The sequence below is a fragment of the Pleurodeles waltl genome, chromosome 4_1 (assembly GCF_031143425.1).
Source record: "Pleurodeles waltl isolate 20211129_DDA chromosome 4_1, aPleWal1.hap1.20221129, whole genome shotgun sequence".
NCBI lineage: Eukaryota > Metazoa > Chordata > Amphibia > Caudata > Salamandridae > Pleurodeles > Pleurodeles waltl.
Genome location: NC_090442.1, coordinates 987281183 through 987299282, shown reverse-complemented (window position 1 = coordinate 987299282; position 18100 = coordinate 987281183). Strand labels below are relative to the sequence as shown.

The window sequence follows — 18100 nt, the reverse complement described above, 5'->3', positions numbered from 1 at the left end:
ATGTCCGCCACTGGTGGAGGTCATGGTAGAGGGGGGCCCACAGAACAAGCTGCAGGTGTGGACTGGGAGAAGAGCCCAGGTGAACCAATAAGTGGGATCAAGTCTCACGAGCCTGGGAGACGCAGAGACACCAGTGGTCCTCTTCTCTTCGGTCCGGGTGCAGAAGTGCAGTGGACCGTCTGTGTTGCTGTCACAGGAAGTGGTTGTAGTTGAGGTGGGGGCTGCACAAAGAGACTGCAGGCATTGGAGTGGAGGTCACAGTGCGGAAACCCCTCTGGAGAGCATGGGGACCAGGTTGGTACCGTTGGCCCACTTCAACAAGGACTGGGAGGCTCAGGTGCAGTGGTGCTATCCAGCAGCGGTTTTGGCGGTCCCAAGTGTTCTTCAGTGGTTGTTAGGTGCCTGTAAGGATGCAAGGGAGCAGGTGAGCCACACATATTCCTTCCAAGCCTTGAAATAGGGGTGCACTGAGGGGACTCTGGGGAAGAGTCCACTCATAGTGGTGAGAAGGTGGGCATGGTCACAGTGGAGTGAGGGCAGAGAAGGAGGGGTGAAGTGCGAGGTGGAGGTAGACATGGCACAGGAGGTGGTGGATGTGCTTCTATGGTGGAGTTGAGGCTTCTTAGGCACCAACTCTGAGGAAGGATTTGCAACCTCCTCAAAAGTCAATGTCCTCTTTTGCTTTGAAGGCAGGTTTAGACAGAATTCATTTAGTCCCAGGCTGACTATGAATTCGTTGTTGCCTGGCATCAAGATCCTCCTGGAGGCACTAGAGGATGGGTTGATCCTGTTCCTCTGAAGTGACGGAGAATGCTGCTCTAGATGATGGCTTTTTGGAAGCTGGGGCTAGACAATGGCCTTCCAGTACAGAGCCTGGCTTCTGCTCCAAAGGCATCAATATAGAGGCAGGCTTCGAGGGTGTCTATGATGTTGCAGCTGAATAGCCTCCCAAAGTTGAAGGACGTGGCATGGTGGCAGGATTCCCCACCCAACAGTTAACACAGGTGAAGGGTCACGGGAACAAGGGGGAGCTGGGTTACATCAGGCCAGTATTGCCGAATCTCTAAAATTGTTTGTAAAGAGCCTATTCTAGCTGCATCTAATCTCTCAAAAAGCTTTACCCATTGCAACTTGCTTAACCATAGGACAAGTGATGGTACAATTCTAGACTTCCAGTTTTGCAATATTAATGGTCTGGCGACCAAAAAGCAATAAATACAAATGGTTGCTGCAGCAAAGAGATGTCTACGCTCTGAGATACTAATCTGAATAGAGCCCTGAGAGAATCTAGGCATAGATCGACTTGCAATTTCTGGCTTAAAACGCCAAAGATCTGCTCCCAGGAATGCTGAAGGTGCAAGCAGGTAAAATATGTGTGGACCCAATCTCCTCTAGGTTTGGAGCATCAGAAGCAACAGGGTGATGTAACTGGATACATCTTATGGAGATGATCTACAGTACAAAAAGCATCCACTTGCCAAAGAAGACTATTCTTCTAAAATTAGCAACGCAAATTGCTTGACTGGTAATCTTATGACAGAAGCCCCAATGTTGAAGATCCATTTGGTTATAGTGGAGATCATACTTAATAATAGAGGCAAAGTGTCATCACCTTCTCTCAAATGGAGCAGGCAATACCAATTGCAAATATCCTTAAGATGTGAAATGAAGAATGCCTCGCTTTTATCTTGAGCTAAGGGAGATACATTCTGGTAGCTCCAGGGGATCCCAGCTGTAGCTTGAACGAAACTTGCCAGTGAGGGGCATCCAACCGCTTCCCATCTCGAGATTACAAATTTATCTAACCGTAGAACTAACTGGGAGACAGCATTTAAATGTAGCGATAAATGATTCCAGGGCACCTTGTATTGTTGTCAAACTTTTCTAAAGCTGAAACTCAGAAGATGTGGAGTCCTATCTAGTATGTTTGGAAAGCCTTGGAATTTAAAAAAATGTTGTAACCTCTGTATCGGCTTCAATAAGCATCTTGCTGAAATTAATGCAACTAGAGTCCTGGGTAGAGCTAGCCTGCCATCTTCTCCGTCTAGCTGGCGAATTTTTATATTAGTGTGGTTTTTTTTCCCCTTGCAATACAAAACCTCACTGAACACGATCAAGTTCATCAAAAAAGAATTGGTGAATCTTAAAAAGAAGATTGGCGAACACAAAAAACAAACAAGGGGAGTATGGCCATCTTAACTAACACGACTCAACCAATAATTTGTAAAGGGTCGGCAGTAATAAAAGTCCCTAAGTATCTGATCAGGCACCAAGAATTTAGAATGGGTAATTTTGAAGCTGCCAATACCATTAAACTCTTGGATTTTGGCAAAAACCTTGTGAATGTCATCTTAATCAGTAGCCAGGTATAGAATTGTGTCATAGGCAAACAGTTTCAGCTTGGCCACAATCTCAATAAGAGGCCTGATTGCAGGATCTTGTCTCAGTTCACAAACTAGAAGCTCAATGAACAAAGAATAACGCACCATGGATATGGGGCAGCCCTGACCTGCTGGTGATAAAACCTGCTAATCCGTTATTGATAACTATCTTCGCCTTAGCTGCGTTATAAAGAGTGTGCAAAAGGTTAACAGAAAGTGACGGAAACCCAAATTTGACATTATATCAAATAGCACATCTCACTGCACTAAATCAAATGCTTTCTCAGCGTCTAACATAATGATGGAAGCTTTAATATGATTAGCTTAAACATAGTCGATGGCCTGAATCAAGTAGATGGTGTTGGGTGACCTTAATCTTGTAGGAAGAAAACCATTCTGGACAGGAAGGACCATTCTGGTCAGGACGGACCAAGCTTATCACTAACAGGGCCAATCTAGATTAAAAGATTTTAATGAAAATCTTAACATTGTATCTAAGCAAACTGATGGGCCAATACTAACCGAGGTTATCTGGGGGCTTGCCCTTCTTCAAAAAGCTACCACAGCCTCGGTAGTTGTTTTAGGGGGCACCTTCCCTTGCTGTAACCTATAGATATAACCAAGATGTTGCATAATTGTTGATTTAGGGGGTTATTCCAACTTTGGAGGAGTGTTAATCCGTCCCAAAAGTGACGGTAAAGTGACGGATATACCACCAGCCGTATTACGAGTTGCATAGGATATAATGGACTCGTAATACGGCTGGTGGTAAATCCGTCACTTTTCCGTCACTTTTGGGACGGATTAACACCTCCTCCAAAGTTGGAATAACCCCCTTAATTTCTAAACATCCGCCGGGAGTCCATATCACCCAGCTGGTTTGGAACTCAATAGTGCTTTAATTGTTGATACTACCTCAGCAACCGTTATGGGGCGAACTAGGGTTTGTTGCTGGGCCTTCGAGAGAGCCAGTGGCTCGAAGGATTGCAAACATTTATCAATGCTTTGTGGTGCCAGTTCATTGGCAATTGAGTACAACTGGAAATAGTGCTTGAGAAACATCTCTCCAATTTGATCCGACCATGACAGCAGCTGATTTGAATAATTACTGAATATGAAGTTAAAAATATTATTTTTAGACTTCTTCACAGACCAAGTTAAGTAGTGACCAACATGCTTGAGTCTCCTCATAGCTCTTTTGAAAGCACAGATTGTTATTCACTATCAATGCCATTCTAAAGTGGTCCTTAAGGTCAGATGAAGCTTGCAAATGCTGATCTCTAGTCTCTTAAGAGTGAACTATAACCACAGCTGCAGTTGCAGTATCTAAAGCGTGGTGCAAGGACACTACTTTTGCTTTCATAGAGCCCGAGATGGAGAAGGAGAAAGCAATGCCCAGGTTTCTTTTGAGAAAATCCTCTTGTATATTATACATATGTGCGATCCAGGTGAAATCCGTTAAAAGTGTTTTATCTAAAGACCATCTCGGAAATGGGATAGCTGAGGTGCGCTAGAGAGAGCTCAATTAGCGCTGCCGAGTTATCAGAAAAGGCTGAGGCTACGATCTTGGGGGCTCATGTGCCGGGAGAATGAGATATTTTTTTAAAATCTATAAGTGAAGCAGATTCAAAACGTTTAAAAAAAAACAGGTATAGACTTAATTGAACGAATGCACAGCCTGCCAAGGATCGCATAGGGCCAAAATTACATCTTATTTTCACCAAGAGGAGGTCAGATTAGAGCTATAACTGCTGCTTATCAATATGAGAACAGTCTAGTCTCACATTCGGAGTGATATTGAAATTGCCCCCCCAAGATCAAAGTTCCTCTATCTGCCAAATCACAGATGGCCTCAAGGGCATTGGTATTATCTTCTATCACCTCATAATAGTTTACAGAATTAAGAATCTGATGTTGGATTGAAATCTAAACCCAACTCCACCTGGCCTGCTCATCTCACCACACCTGAAGCTCCTGACTTTGAAGGTCCTTCATTCACAAGTATTGCAACACCTCTAACTGCAGCACTCACTGAAGCACAAAAAAAGAGTACCAAAAATATTTAGGCAAACTAAGCTTGGGAACAAATAATGATAGTGTTGTGGTCTCAGTCATGCCAGTATCGAGTGAAATTTTATCTTGTTGTTCATTCCATTAACATTAATTTTAACATGTTTGATAGTCATAATCACTTTTAGGTCTTTTCCCTTTGATCATTACTAAATGGCTGTTCCAAAGTGCAGCTGTATAAGGTCTTTCTACTTATTTTAATTCTTTCGCATGAGTGCAGCACCACCATACCCACAATAAGCCCCCCTCTGGAGATCCAATTATCCCCTGCCAAGGTGCCTGCAAAACCATCCTTCTCCCCTCCTTTCAACAACCTGCCAAAGCACGCCCCTTGCGACCCCCCTCCTATCCCCAAAATAGCTTCCTTGGTGTAGCAGCCAGTAGTGCTTACAAAGGCATACGGACGTATACGACGGAGGCGATTACTGCACTTCAGAACACCGGGCTACCCGATTTTCAGAGAAGCTTCAGCTTTCTGCCCTTCTGAGGGAGATGGCATAGTAAAGAAATTCCGAACAGGTGTCCTTAACAGAACAGAACTAGACGGACATAAGGGTATGAGCCTAAATTGCAAGCTAAACTCATCCCCATGATAGCAAACAATGCTACTTCTTCCCTAGATCTCGGTACTGCAGAAAAGGATTATGGCTGTAATGGTATTTCTGGCCTACCACTAGCACAATACACAAACAAAGCACAATATCACAAGTACCACATGATAAACTAAATCATGATAATATGCATATAACACAAACTATACAACTGAATCTTACTTATGAAGGGATACCAGTTGTATGTCAGAAAGGTGCCCCTAGCTCTCCAAAACCTAAATATTCTATCAGGAGGCCTATCACCCCTCCGTTTTTCACATATAAAGCATGCATATAAAGCACACAAAGAACATGCAAAACATCAGTTTGAATATTAGTTTGAGGCTTTAGGATAATAATGTACAAGTGCTGTTTCAGATTCTCATGGAGAGTGACATCAAAAAACGCCTGCCAAATAAAGGATGATGTTAATGTTTGTAATGCTCTCTCTTCCATCTCCACTAGCTTAACCTCAAGACCATCAATGTCCTCTCTTGACTAGACAATCGTGGCATCAAGCTTGTTCAAACTGTCCCACGGATCCGAAATCCTCTGCTTAGCTTCATCCAGACGAGCATTACACTGAAGCAAATTATCATTTATGGCTCACAGTTGATCGCTGATTTCTTTGTTGGCCTTAGTTTGTGCTGCCCACATTCTCCGAATCTCAGCAAGATCCTAAAGAAGAATAGTAGTGGGCAGTGAGAAAGGCTTAGGGGCAATTGATACCAGCTGTATCACTGCCTGTTGCACTTGCGGTGCCATCTCCAGAGAAATAGTTTGGTTGAGCCCTTTACATAAATAAGTAGACTGTGGGAGGATGGAATCCTGGAGAGAATCCTAGTAGTAGCTGTAATAGTGATCCCTCAACCCAAGTTGGTGATAAAGCCTTGGAACAATCAGTAGTATCTGCTGCAGACGTATCCTTGGAAGAGTCCTTAGAAAGTCCAGTGAAAGAGCATCAGGTGTAGGCATTTAGCAGTATGCAGCATCTGTGCAAAAATGGGGTATGTGGATTTAGGAGGCTGCAAGCTACTGACATGGTCAGTCACTGGCCCTTTCTGCAGGGGCTGCTGCTGGCCAGGGACTACCACCCCTATGGCCTGGGGCACTGGGTTGGCATGTTTAGAATTCAGAGGATCGTTGGACCCCTTGAAGGGTTGTAATGACTGGTAAACTGTGCACAACAATGAGGAGCACCGCCCTCTCTTCACTATGACCATTGGGTGGTTGGTTCGCATGCAGTCTAGGTGACATTGTTGGGCTCAAATAGGTTAGAGTTGGAGAGCAGCTGTGATAGAGATGATTCAGCAATCATAGTTGATCTATCAATTTTAGACAGGCTCCTACCAGCTCTGGCTGTGACAAGCCAAGACTTTGGGCCCTTGCTGGATTTACAGTGAATGGGGGCTCGAGGGTCACATAAGGGATAGTGCTTAATTGGTGCAAATTGGTCTATGCTTTTCTCGCTGCCAAGACAAAAAGCAATTGTCTGACCTCTAGTTGGGAGTGAATTGGAACTGCTCTACCAACAATGTAGTGATACAATAGCAATAAGTAGTAGTTATGCTGTAGGTAGCTGAGGCAGATCCCAAAAGAAAGAGAAGGAATACACACGCAGGAGCTCCACAAGCGTCACAAACAGCTCTAATTAGGTTGCTTCTACAGCTCCCAGTGGAACTATTGCCCTAGGGTGAGGTGATTACGAACCCCTCCCAATGTTCTCATTTCCACCCTCCTCCTACAATGCTTGGTGCCAAATAGTTATTTTGTGTTTGTTATTGAAAGTCCCTACACTTGGCCAAAATCCAGTCAAAGTTGTCAGGGCCAATGTAAAAAATATAATAGTGTTACCAACAGAGAAAAGCAAAAAACACAATGAAAATCATACAACACATACCAAGAGCAGTGTGGTGTTAATAGTGCTAGCCTGGCCCTTCAGCAGGATTAATAGTTAATGACAGTCGCTTCATCTCTCAATATGATGTGCCTTTGTGATCAAGGCTATGCTTCTTCAATAAAATAGTGCTCCGGCCTGTCAGGTCACTCCTCAAAAGGCTTCACAAGCTTTCTCAGCCCATCGATGCCCCCAAAATGCTGCAGCAGTGGTGCAACACGCTGAATGTAAGGTGAGATGCTCGCCTTGCCTGCGGCAGAAAACGCTGTAATGCAGAAGCACTCAGCCCGCGGAGCATGGCAGGTACTCCTACGGAGCTGACGTTAGTCCGACGTAATTTTGCCATGTATTAGTGAAAGTTGGGTTCCCACTCCACCCACTTTCATATTGTTGACCCAGGATTGGACTACATGTTGCCTGTTTTTCTTGATTAATAGAAGGAATTCTGCTTTGTGGAGGTAAGCTTCAGGCAGGTGCTGGATATCCAGGTCTGGATCAGATGTGGGCAATACTTCGGGACAGTAAAAGCACAGTCTAATGGCTCAGAAGGTAATACAACCCTTCAAACAAAGGAGAAGGCGGCCAAGGATTTGTGATGCATAAAGTGCAAAAAGGAACTCCTTGAGCTACCTCTCACCTGACCTGCATCCCCCACAAATCAGTTTCCACAGGCTAGGTCTCCAACATTTCCTTTTTCCTGCTGCTACTCTTGTGTGACCTCTCTCCTGCCTTGCTGTTGATGTTCTGAATTTGCAAATAACTGAAAATCTTGAATTTGCGGAGACCAAGGGTCTGATTTAGGGTTTGACTGATATTCCGTCTGCCTTATTACGTTTCCCATTGGATATAATAGTAACCTCATCTGCCAAACTCTAAATCTAGCATTTAGGCCCTCATTATGAAAGCCGCGGGCGCCAGAAGACCGCCAGTGCTGTCGGTCTTTCACCCACCATATTAGGAGAACTGCTGGATTTCCTCCACATTTTGGGCAGAAATCCAGCAGTAGTCGTGCTGCCGTATTATGAGCAATAATATGGCATGTTGGTGTCCTGATGGTGGGGCGTTGCCGGCGGTGGAAGTGCCCCTTCCCGTTACCTACCGCACTACTTCCTCCCCGGACCAGGTAAGTTGATCGTCAACAGGGCAGGGGGGGTGGAAGGGTGGGGTCTGTTGTGTGTGTGTTGTCTGCGTGTGTGCTGAATGTGTGAATGCGCGGTTGTATGCATGTCTGAATGTAGAAGTGAGTGCATGTATGCAAGTAAGTGTGTATGCGTGTGAGTATACATGTTTGGATGGGTGTTGTCGTAGTTTGGACTCTTGCTCTGAGCAAGACTGCTAATCTCAGGATGACAGTACTTTCGTTTGTAGGTGACTAAGTTCCTTCCTACAACTAGTTGTAACTGTTGTCCAAACCTTACCGGCTTTACTAGCAGTACCTCACCAGAAACACAATAGTAAAAGGTGATTTGTAGCAGTCGCTTACGCATGGACTCAAAGTAAGATCTCTCAGGGTTGTCATGGTTAAACGGAAATTACCCTTTTCTCACAGATTTATTAGGTCTCATACAAACAAAGGCAATAACACAGATGCAGTGAAGTTATAATAGTTTTTATTTAACATAACTGCAATTTGCGATAAGTTGCATGAACTGCAATGATTAGGATAATGAATATACCAAGCAACAGTATTGTGAAGAGGAGAGTCATTGTTATAAAGACCCCCACCATTATGCAATATATGAAAGAAATATATGTATATGTAAAAGTAATGGAATAAGCCCTAATACCCTAAGGAGAATATGTCTAACCTCCTACCTATAAAAGGAGAGCTGGGTTCTTCAAACCTAATCTGCCAAAGCCGTGTCCATGAGAGGAGCCCCCAACCCTCGTTACCTTGGAATGAGGTCTCTATCTCAGACTCCGCAGGGACACGAAGACTGGATCAGCGTCAAGTTGACTTTAGCATCGGTATTAGCGATGGAGGCGATGCCCTCTGGTCAGAATCCCTCTGATTATCTGTCTAAAAGTGTGTTGTATTTATACAGATTTACAAGGTCCCCTGACATAAGTGTTATTCATAACAATAGATAACAGGCATGCTTGGGACGGCAATTAATATCAACAATCCCTCGAAAGTATAGAGAGGGAAAATCCCTAAGTGTGAATGCCTACCGTATGTTTGTCTTTTGTGCTTGATCTTGACGCCTTGGCGCAGTGACACTGATAATAGAACCCATAACAAGTGGCCTAACTATAAACAAGCCCGCCATTTTAAAGGAAATAAATAATTAAATGTTCCAAGACAGAGCAAGCTAAGTAGGTTAAAAGTCACTGGGTGACGGGGGCACAAGTTTACAAGCCTACGGCTAAGCTAACTCCTGTTATCCCGCTAAAACAAACTAGGATTCACCACAGTGTGGGTATGCACGTTTGGGTAGGTGTGTGCCTGTGTGGTTGAATGCATGTATGTGTGCTGAGGTGAATGAGAGTATGGATGTGTGTGAGTGAATGCATGTACGTGAGTGAAGGTGAATGAGCGTATGCGTGGTGTATGTGGGTGTCTGTGTGCATGTATGCAGAGAGGGGATGGGGGGGTCACTCTGCTTGGTGGGGTTTTGTGCCTGCATTTCGGGGGAGGGGGTTGGTCTACTTGGTGGGGGGGATTGTGCTGGCACGGGATGGTAGGGGAGTCGTCTACTGGTGACAGGGAAGAAACTCCCTGTCACTGGTAGCATTTCTGCCAGGGTTTTCGTGGCGGTGCTACCGCTGTGAAAACCCTGTTGGAAAGGCAGCTCATAATACCGCGGGCAGTCTTCTGTGGACCGTCGGGTTAGAGATGCTCATCTCCGGCCCAGTGGCTCTGATCACCCTGGTATGAGTAGAGATGTGGGGGGTTGGCAGAGGCCAACCCGCCACACTCATAATGTGGCAGTCTTCAACACCACCCTGTTGGCTGTGAAACCGCCACCTTTAGTCATAATGAGGCCCTAAATCTTTACATGGGGATTCTCTGTCGTTATAGCTAAAGGTCTTTTTCCCTGACTAGCTTTCATCCAATCTGGCTCCATAAGAATACCTAGCAAATTCCCAACAGACTTGAGTGGTGCTTCTCAATGCTGGTCATAAATTAAAATACTTCCAGAAATTCAAAGAGAAAAGGCATCCAAATGATGAAGAATTTTTCAGTAAATTAACACTCCTATGAGCTCTATTAAAACACATTGAGGGATGTACTAATAATGCTCAATATCTTCAGTTCAACAGTACTTATTAAGTTTTGTTAAATGAAGTGTTTGCACTACTGTGTTTTTCATAACATTTAGTGAAAAGATCACATTAAGGGGGTAATTTTCTCCATATTAAGACATTGGCGGTTTGGCTAAAGCCAAACAGCCAATGTACCACACTGACCGCCACGGCAGTAATGAGCGCTGGGCTGGAGACTTCAGTCTCCAGCCCGGCAGCCGTCACTTGCTTGCCTGCGGGATTATGACCCCGCTTACCGCCATGGTTTTTGTGGCAACCTTACTGCCACGAAAGCCATGGCGATAGGCACTATCAGTGACAGGGAATCCCTTTCCTGTCACTGGTAGGGGTCTTCCCTGCCCTCCTCCCCCTCCTCCACAGACCCCCCCCACTACATGCACGCACCTTCATTCACACAGGAACACACGCATACACACACTCACTCCCACATTACCCACGCATACATACATCCATTCACACACACATCCGTACACACTTACATACATACAAGCAAACACGCATTCACACAACTCAGCATACACGCACTCACATATACATACATGCACACACATACAACACGCATCACACACGCACAGACACACTCCCACACACACAAACACCTCCCACCCCCCTCCCCTGTCGGAGCACCTGACTTACATGTTGTCAGTGGGTCCTTCAGCAGGTGATGGGACGGGGCACTGCTGCCAGCAGCAGCGTCCGCCAGCAGAACATCGCCAGGCCATCTCATGGATCATGATACGGTCTGCGTTGGTCTACTGGTGTGGTGCTGCTGCTGATAGCAGCGCCACCTTACCGCCATCCACCGGCATGGCCACAGACAGATTTCCGCCATCCTTCTGGTGGGAATCTGGCTGTGGTTATAATAGGGCAGACGGCTGGTAGCCACAGCAATGGTCTTTTGGCGGCCATCGCCACGGCGGTAGGCGGTTCTTACCACAGGGGTCATAATGTGCCCCTAAGTCTCTGGGTTTTAACCACAAACCTTCTTATATTGTGTGTCCTGATGAAAGCAGAAAATACTACACTAAACAAAGCAATTAACAGTACGATAACTGTTACAATCAGATAAAGAAACTTACCAGACGTTTTTCTTCTACACACTGAAGGATTATATTCTGCGTTGGGTCCCTAGTAAAAATTAACCAACAAAGATAGTTTTAGTAGAAGGCTTTATTAAGAGAATGAGCAGCCTTTCATCATTCTAATATAATGTAGCAATTTGTACTTATTGTAGTCATTACTCAGAAACACCAATCATTATCCTAATCTATAGTTAACAACCTGTATTTTATCAGATGAATCATGTCGATAGATATAACCTGTAGCTCTCTCCATTTGATCAACGCTCAATTTAAAAAAATCACTCATTCTCTCTGGGAGGTTAATCAAGTTAAAACTGTAACGTGTTATGCTCACTAGGACATACTTCTGCTGGCAATGTTTACAAAGTGTGGCAGCTGACAATGGTGCTAAACCAGGTCAAAATTAGTATGGAACGATGGAAGAATCAAATAAGTCAGGGGTGTTGTGAGTTCATTTTTTCACTTGAGGGAGCAATTCTGGGAGTAAATACTGAATAATATATGTTGGCTACTCGGCATTAGGTTAGCTCTACAGTAGTTTAATTCGGAGTTACCACATCATAAAGTGAGTTGTGATTGTACAAAATAGGCTGATCTTTTTTTTAAAGTACATGCAACATTTTGTGCACTGGTTGTGAAATTTAATTATATGTTTTTAACGATTTTATTTTTTATTTAGAGTGTTCTGTATTAGATTTAAAAGGATTGCGCTCATAACACTACAAGAGGTGACCTTGTGACAATACTGAAGAAAATATTATTTAAGTTCACGTGCACTGCACTATAGTAGCATAACACAATTTACAGCAATGAAAATCTAAAATGCCTTTGACCATTAAGAAATGCTTAAGATTAAATATTTGGGGTCGCATGCACAAATGATTTGCGACTCCCAAATCAGTTGCCAATTGTTTTGCAAATTCAAACAGGGCTGTACGCGATGTGCGACAGCCAGTCGCAAAACGAAGATTGCGATGTGATCGATTTGAGAAGCAGTGTTTTTTTGCAACTGGAGTTTGTGAGTCGCAATTAGGAAGTCCCTAATTACGAGTCGCAAATGGTATATTTAAGCGAGTCACAAATTGCGAATAGACACAAAATGATCTGTTTGCACATGCAATTTACCACCAATTCATTTCAGGTGCTAACTGGTTCCAAAATCAGCCTCAGAATGCATCAGGGGCTTCTACAATGGCTGCCCTGCATGCGATGAGAAGGAGGATGTGTATACTGACTGCTCAACAGAGGAGGAGGCTGATACAGCAGAGGCTGACCATATCTGAGAAGATGGAGGAAGAGATCTATGAATGATACAGGCTGAGTAGCAATGTATTCTTGGAGCTAATAGCCCTCTTAAAACCCTCATCTTGAAAGCAGTACACAGCACAGCAAATCAAACCCCATCTATATTCAGGTGTTGTGCTCCCTCCACCTATTGGCCAGTAGCAGTTACCAAAATGTGTTAGCTGTGTTTGGAGGGATGTCACAGAGTGCACTCTCATGTTTTTTCACACTCCCATACATACCATGCTCCTCTACATATATCGCACATTTACCTTCCAGGAATGATTGTGAAATGCAAACTGAGAAACTGTAATTCTACGGAATAGCCATATTTCCGCTGGTCATATGGTGTATAGATGGTACTCATGTGCCAAGATATCCCCATCCCCAGTGCTTAATTTATAAATAAAAATGTGCTGGTGCCCAAAGCTCTCCTCTGAAACATGCGGCTGCTGCAATTGAAATGTGCAACCACAGACTCCAAAGGTAGCGTAGTCCTAGAGCCACTCCCTGCCCCTTCAGCTGACTCCTTTGCGTCTCTTTTTCATTTTTTTGTTCCTCCTCCGTCTTTCCTGTGTGTCTTTTGCTCACATTAAATGCTTGAGGCAGAGAAATAAATGCCAGCCCTCAAAAATAGGTACCGGTGCTGTGCACCAGAAGCCACAAGCTCATATGGAATACCTATTCAGGAACCACAAGAACACCCATACTCTGAACATCCAAGTGGTCTGCAATGCCCATGCCCACAATATCATCACAGAGATTGTGGCACAGTATCCAGGAAGCACACAAGACTCCTATATGTTCAGGCACAGTGGGATTTCCCGATGACTGGAAAGAGGGGAGTTTGATGAAGGTTACCTACTAGGTAGTGTAAAGTAATGATAACACATATATGTTATTGCCCAATCATCACTAACTGAATGTTGTCTCACATAGATATTTGCTTTCTCAGGTGACAGTGTGTTTGCCCTGAGGCCCTGGATCCTCACACCTTACCCATCTCCCACAACCCACATGAAAGGCAATAACACTGCACATAGGAACACCAGGTTGGTGATAGAGCGGACATTCAAGCTCCTCAAATCCCACTTTACTCAGTGAGGGGTCCGGAAGTGACTCTAAGTATGAGGATCCTGGACCACTTCCCCAACAGCCAACTGAGGCAAGCAGAGGCAAGGAGAGCAGCAGAGGGGAGAAGGCACAGGGACGAGCAGGGAAGCCAGACATTACTTTGCATAGAAAGTCATGTTCATATAAACAATACTGTAACAAAATGCCACAATCAATGATTGATTGCTTAAAGCTACCTTTAATGTCAAGTGTTAACAAACATTGACAGACAAACTGTCCATCACAAAAATCATAAGCCCATTAAGTAAGCATGTAGGTCAGTTATATCACCGACAACTAAAGTGATGAACAAATATAGTCAATCCCTGACGTGTGCCCATCAATTATTTTTTGGAAGTGAATCCACTATGTGAGATGGCACCATGTTGAGGTTCAGGAGTGCGGATGCTACTGCGTAGCAGCATAAGGGCATCTGAGGCAGAGATGCTACTGATCACACTCTCTGCACCCACACCACTAGCAATGAGGACCGTTTGGACTGCTCCACTGCAGCAGTTATCTGGCCAAGGCCAAGACATCCCCACTGAAGTGGGGCATCTCCACCTGCAGTGCAACAGTATGCTTGGATAGTGTAGTTGTGGCCTGTGCATGCCTCTCAATGGCCCTGGCCATGGCATCCATGTGCACAGCACTGCTCCACTTCCTGCGCCTTTGCATGCTCCTGTCCTCCGACATATCTGTGCAGAGTTTGGTTATGGCAATTGTTAGTTAGTCCTTTTATGTGTGCGTGCAGGCCAGATTGTCTGCAAACTGCTTTGACAATGAATTGAACCCCTCTGTCAATTTGCAGTTTATCATCCTCATCTGTTTGTGCAGTAGGCCCTTAACCTGCAGCATCGCTTCCTCCAGCCCACCATACAACGCATGTTGATCAGACGTCCCCAGGGACCCAGAAGCCTACGGTAAGTGACTGCGCTTATGCATATGCAGAGTGGACTGCTGCTGTTTTGACCTTACAACTGGGTGCCTGCTTGGAGTGGGGGCTGTGTACTATCCTGACCCTCTACTGCTGTTGGCTGTGAGGAGAAAGACACAGTGCTGTAGTGGCTGTGAGATGTAGTGAGCACACTCTCAGGCACTTCTGTTTGGTCTTCCACCATCTGGCTCAGATCTTCATAATCATCTGGGGGGGCCTTCAGTTTCTTCCACAGTTGTATCTAATTGGATAGTAGAGATATCATTAAAATGTTACAGGTGATACCCCACCTCAATGGTCATTCTATGTTATTCTACAACCTTCTGACACTAACTACACTGTTTCAATCTATGACTACATTTTGCATAATGCACCATGTGGGTTTTGTTGCACATGTAAAAAAACCCATCCAGATATGCCTTTTAAAGATTGTATTACATACATGTGGACACCAGGTTTAAAGCCAGAAATGTTGGCATAGTTAAAGTTTAGCACTTATTTTGTGAGAGTAGAGGCGCAGAAGTGTCTACCAGCTAAATCGGGCCGGCATGCAAACATACATACCATTTTGTGGGTTCCCAATTGCAATTCGCAAAAAGTCGCAACTGGGAAATCACAAAATCATTTGTTCATACATGTGGCCCTTGATGTTGCCCGTATTCTGTGCTAAGCAACAATGGGTAGATGTTTGTTTCCATCTGGAACTTGGTTGCTCCAAACGCCTTAAAATCAAGTCTTTTGAATCTATTTTAGCAAAACATCAATTCTATAGAGAAGAAAGCATTTGTCATAGTGCTTAACATCCCTAAATCCTTGTAATCAAAAGCTGACAACAATTAGAAATTGCAGAGCATGTTTAATGATGCCATTTATTGGCTATTTTATGTATTTTATTGCTTGTAAAAAGAAGTTATGATTGTGGGATGCTTTTTTCAACATTTTGTTTGCTGTAAAAATATTTGATGTTTATATGGTTGTTGTCAACCTAGAATAATCATTAAGTAAATGTTTGCATGCTGCTGGTAGTCTTCTTGAACATACCACAAATAGTTATAGACATAAACGTCTTTTGGGCAGAAACAGATATGGTTTAAGTGACAGCCACAGGTAATATACTTTTACATTCATTCATTATGTAAGTAACCTATTAAAGCACACACCAACACTGAACATGCCTGTAGGTGTGATATACTAGCTTCTCCCACACACAAGTTTTGCAAAAACTTTGTTTCATTTCTGGGCACATAAATGGCTTATGGATACTAGGTCAATAACTGATTATAAGACAATGACATTGGCTACTATTGTAGTGACCAGTGATGTACTTCATTTGAAAACAGAAGTTACTGGCTTTGTGGAATAGGTTCTCTAACAGCAGCTATGTAAAGTCAAGGCTTAATCTAGGAGGTTGTAGTAGTTTAGAAATACAAATGCAAACCAGTTCTATCAAATGTAAAGCTAACAAAAGAATAAAAAAGATCAGAGATGTATGTAAAATAAGGCAATTAAAATGAGGGTACTAAAAAAAGGTGCCATTACCATCTAGGGCCAAGTCAATACTGCAAATACATTATTTCTGTTTATTCCCCACGGCAACCTGTGCCCGAAAGGTGAGACAATACTATAGGTTTGGGGCTGTATGGTGCATTTTGCCATAAACATACCAAAAAGTTGTAAGGCTAAATGCCAAGGCCAGATGAGACGAGGTGCTTCCCGCTCCCTTATCTCAAAGCGCCTGGGCGGCAGCGCTCTCCACTATCGAAAGTATTTCTCGAATTACCAGACTTCGATATACCCAGTTTAATTACATACATCACTCCTATCTATCACCGGCCCGCATCAAACGTATGTTCCCAGGCTCAGATCCGACATGCCCTAGGTGCGCACAACTGGCAGCCGATTTTTACCACATGGTATGGACCTGCACCCCTCCCCCTCGCTGTGGCATGGCAGCGAATCACAGACACCGTAGCTGAGGTCACAAACCGTACACTATCTATGACACCAGAATCATGTTTGCTCAGTCTGCGCCGGCGCAGCAAGATGGATAAGCAAATACACAGATTCACTGACTAGGCTTTCACGTTGTTCAAGCGCTTAATAGGTCCCACACACACCGGCCTATAGTAACTGGTTGCGTGATCTGATACAAAGCTTGCAGGCAGAAGCATCTACACTGCGTCTGCTCCAGCGGCGGGGACTAGCACAGGGCGGTTCTGACATATGGGATGCCTTCATCGTTACTATGGAGGCCAAAAATTTTATACACCCACCTTAAATAGTATGCATAACACGCCGCACTGGACAACTGATAGACTTCTTCCTGCCCATAGATTAACTACACCCTGGAGAGGCCTGAACACGGATCTAGTCTGTCACACTGCTGGGAGCACATGGTGCGGCCAGGCGGGTGGTCCACCAAGCACGCATGTAGGTCCTATGAACATGGCAGGGGCCAGCCTAAATACAGGGCAAAACCCGTCTGACACATTTCTATCCTTTGAAATAAAAAGCCACATAACAGAACACTGGTGTATACCCAAGGCGTGGGGACAGAAGGGAACGCATATTTATACAATCACACTTACATATTTCTTAACCAGAGCAGGCTCAAACTGGACACCATCCCCGCAACACGATTCTAATTCTAATGAATGTTATCGAAATGACACAATTCTCTTGACACAAAGCCACAACACCCGACTGTGTATACTGTATAATATGGTCTGTACATATGAGAAGTATGTCTAAGTATGTTCAGGACCGTCCACTCCGTGGCCGTTTGTATCAGCGTTACCCCAGAATGTTTAATAAAAAGAGTTGAAAAAAAAAAAGTTTAAGGCTAAAAAGCTAATGCACCAACAGGAATGGGGATCTGATCCAAGTTCAGAAAAGTAGTTCAGGCTGCTAAAGGTAATACCAAACAATGGTGGTCATTATGACCCTGGCGGCACTATAACCGCAGGGCCAAAACGACGGGAGCACCGCCAACAGGCTGGCGGTGCCTCCCGCGTATTTTGACCGCAGCGGTAGCGCCGCGGTCGCACCGCTGGGGCCGGCGGTTTACCGCCACAATGGCTCCGGCGGATATAATCTGCCAGGGCAGCGCTGCTTGCAGCGCTGCCCTGGGGATTACGACCCCCCCTACCGCCAGCCTGTTTCTGGCGGTTTGCACCGCCAGGAAGAGGCTGGCGGTAAGGGGTGTGCAGGGGCCCCCTAACAGGGCCCGGCCAGCTTTTCACTGTCTGCATAGCAGACAGTGAAAAGCGCGACGGGTGCAACTGCACCCGTCGCACAGCCGCAACACCGCCGGCTCCATTAGGAGCCGGCTCCTATGTTGCGGCCTCATTCCCGCCGGCCCAACGGGAATGTCATAATGGGGGCCGCGTGAGTGCGGCCGCATTGGCTGGCGCACGCCGGTTACCGCCTGGCGGGCGGCGGTAGCCGCCCGCCAAGGTCGTAATGACCCCCAATGTCTT

The 18100-nt window shown here is 44.8% G+C and overlaps 1 protein-coding gene across 3 annotated transcripts in view; it reads right to left on the bottom strand.

Annotated features, from left to right (window-relative positions):
• Positions 1-18100, bottom strand: part of LRRK2 (leucine rich repeat kinase 2) — a 1446345-nt gene that overhangs the window by 979114 nt on the left and 449131 nt on the right. For all 3 annotated transcript variants that reach the window (XM_069229760.1, XM_069229761.1, XM_069229762.1), the window contains one exon: positions 11285-11333. In XM_069229760.1, coding sequence (XP_069085861.1) covers positions 11285-11333 — 49 coding nt within the window. The remainder of the gene's footprint in view (positions 1-11284; positions 11334-18100) is intronic.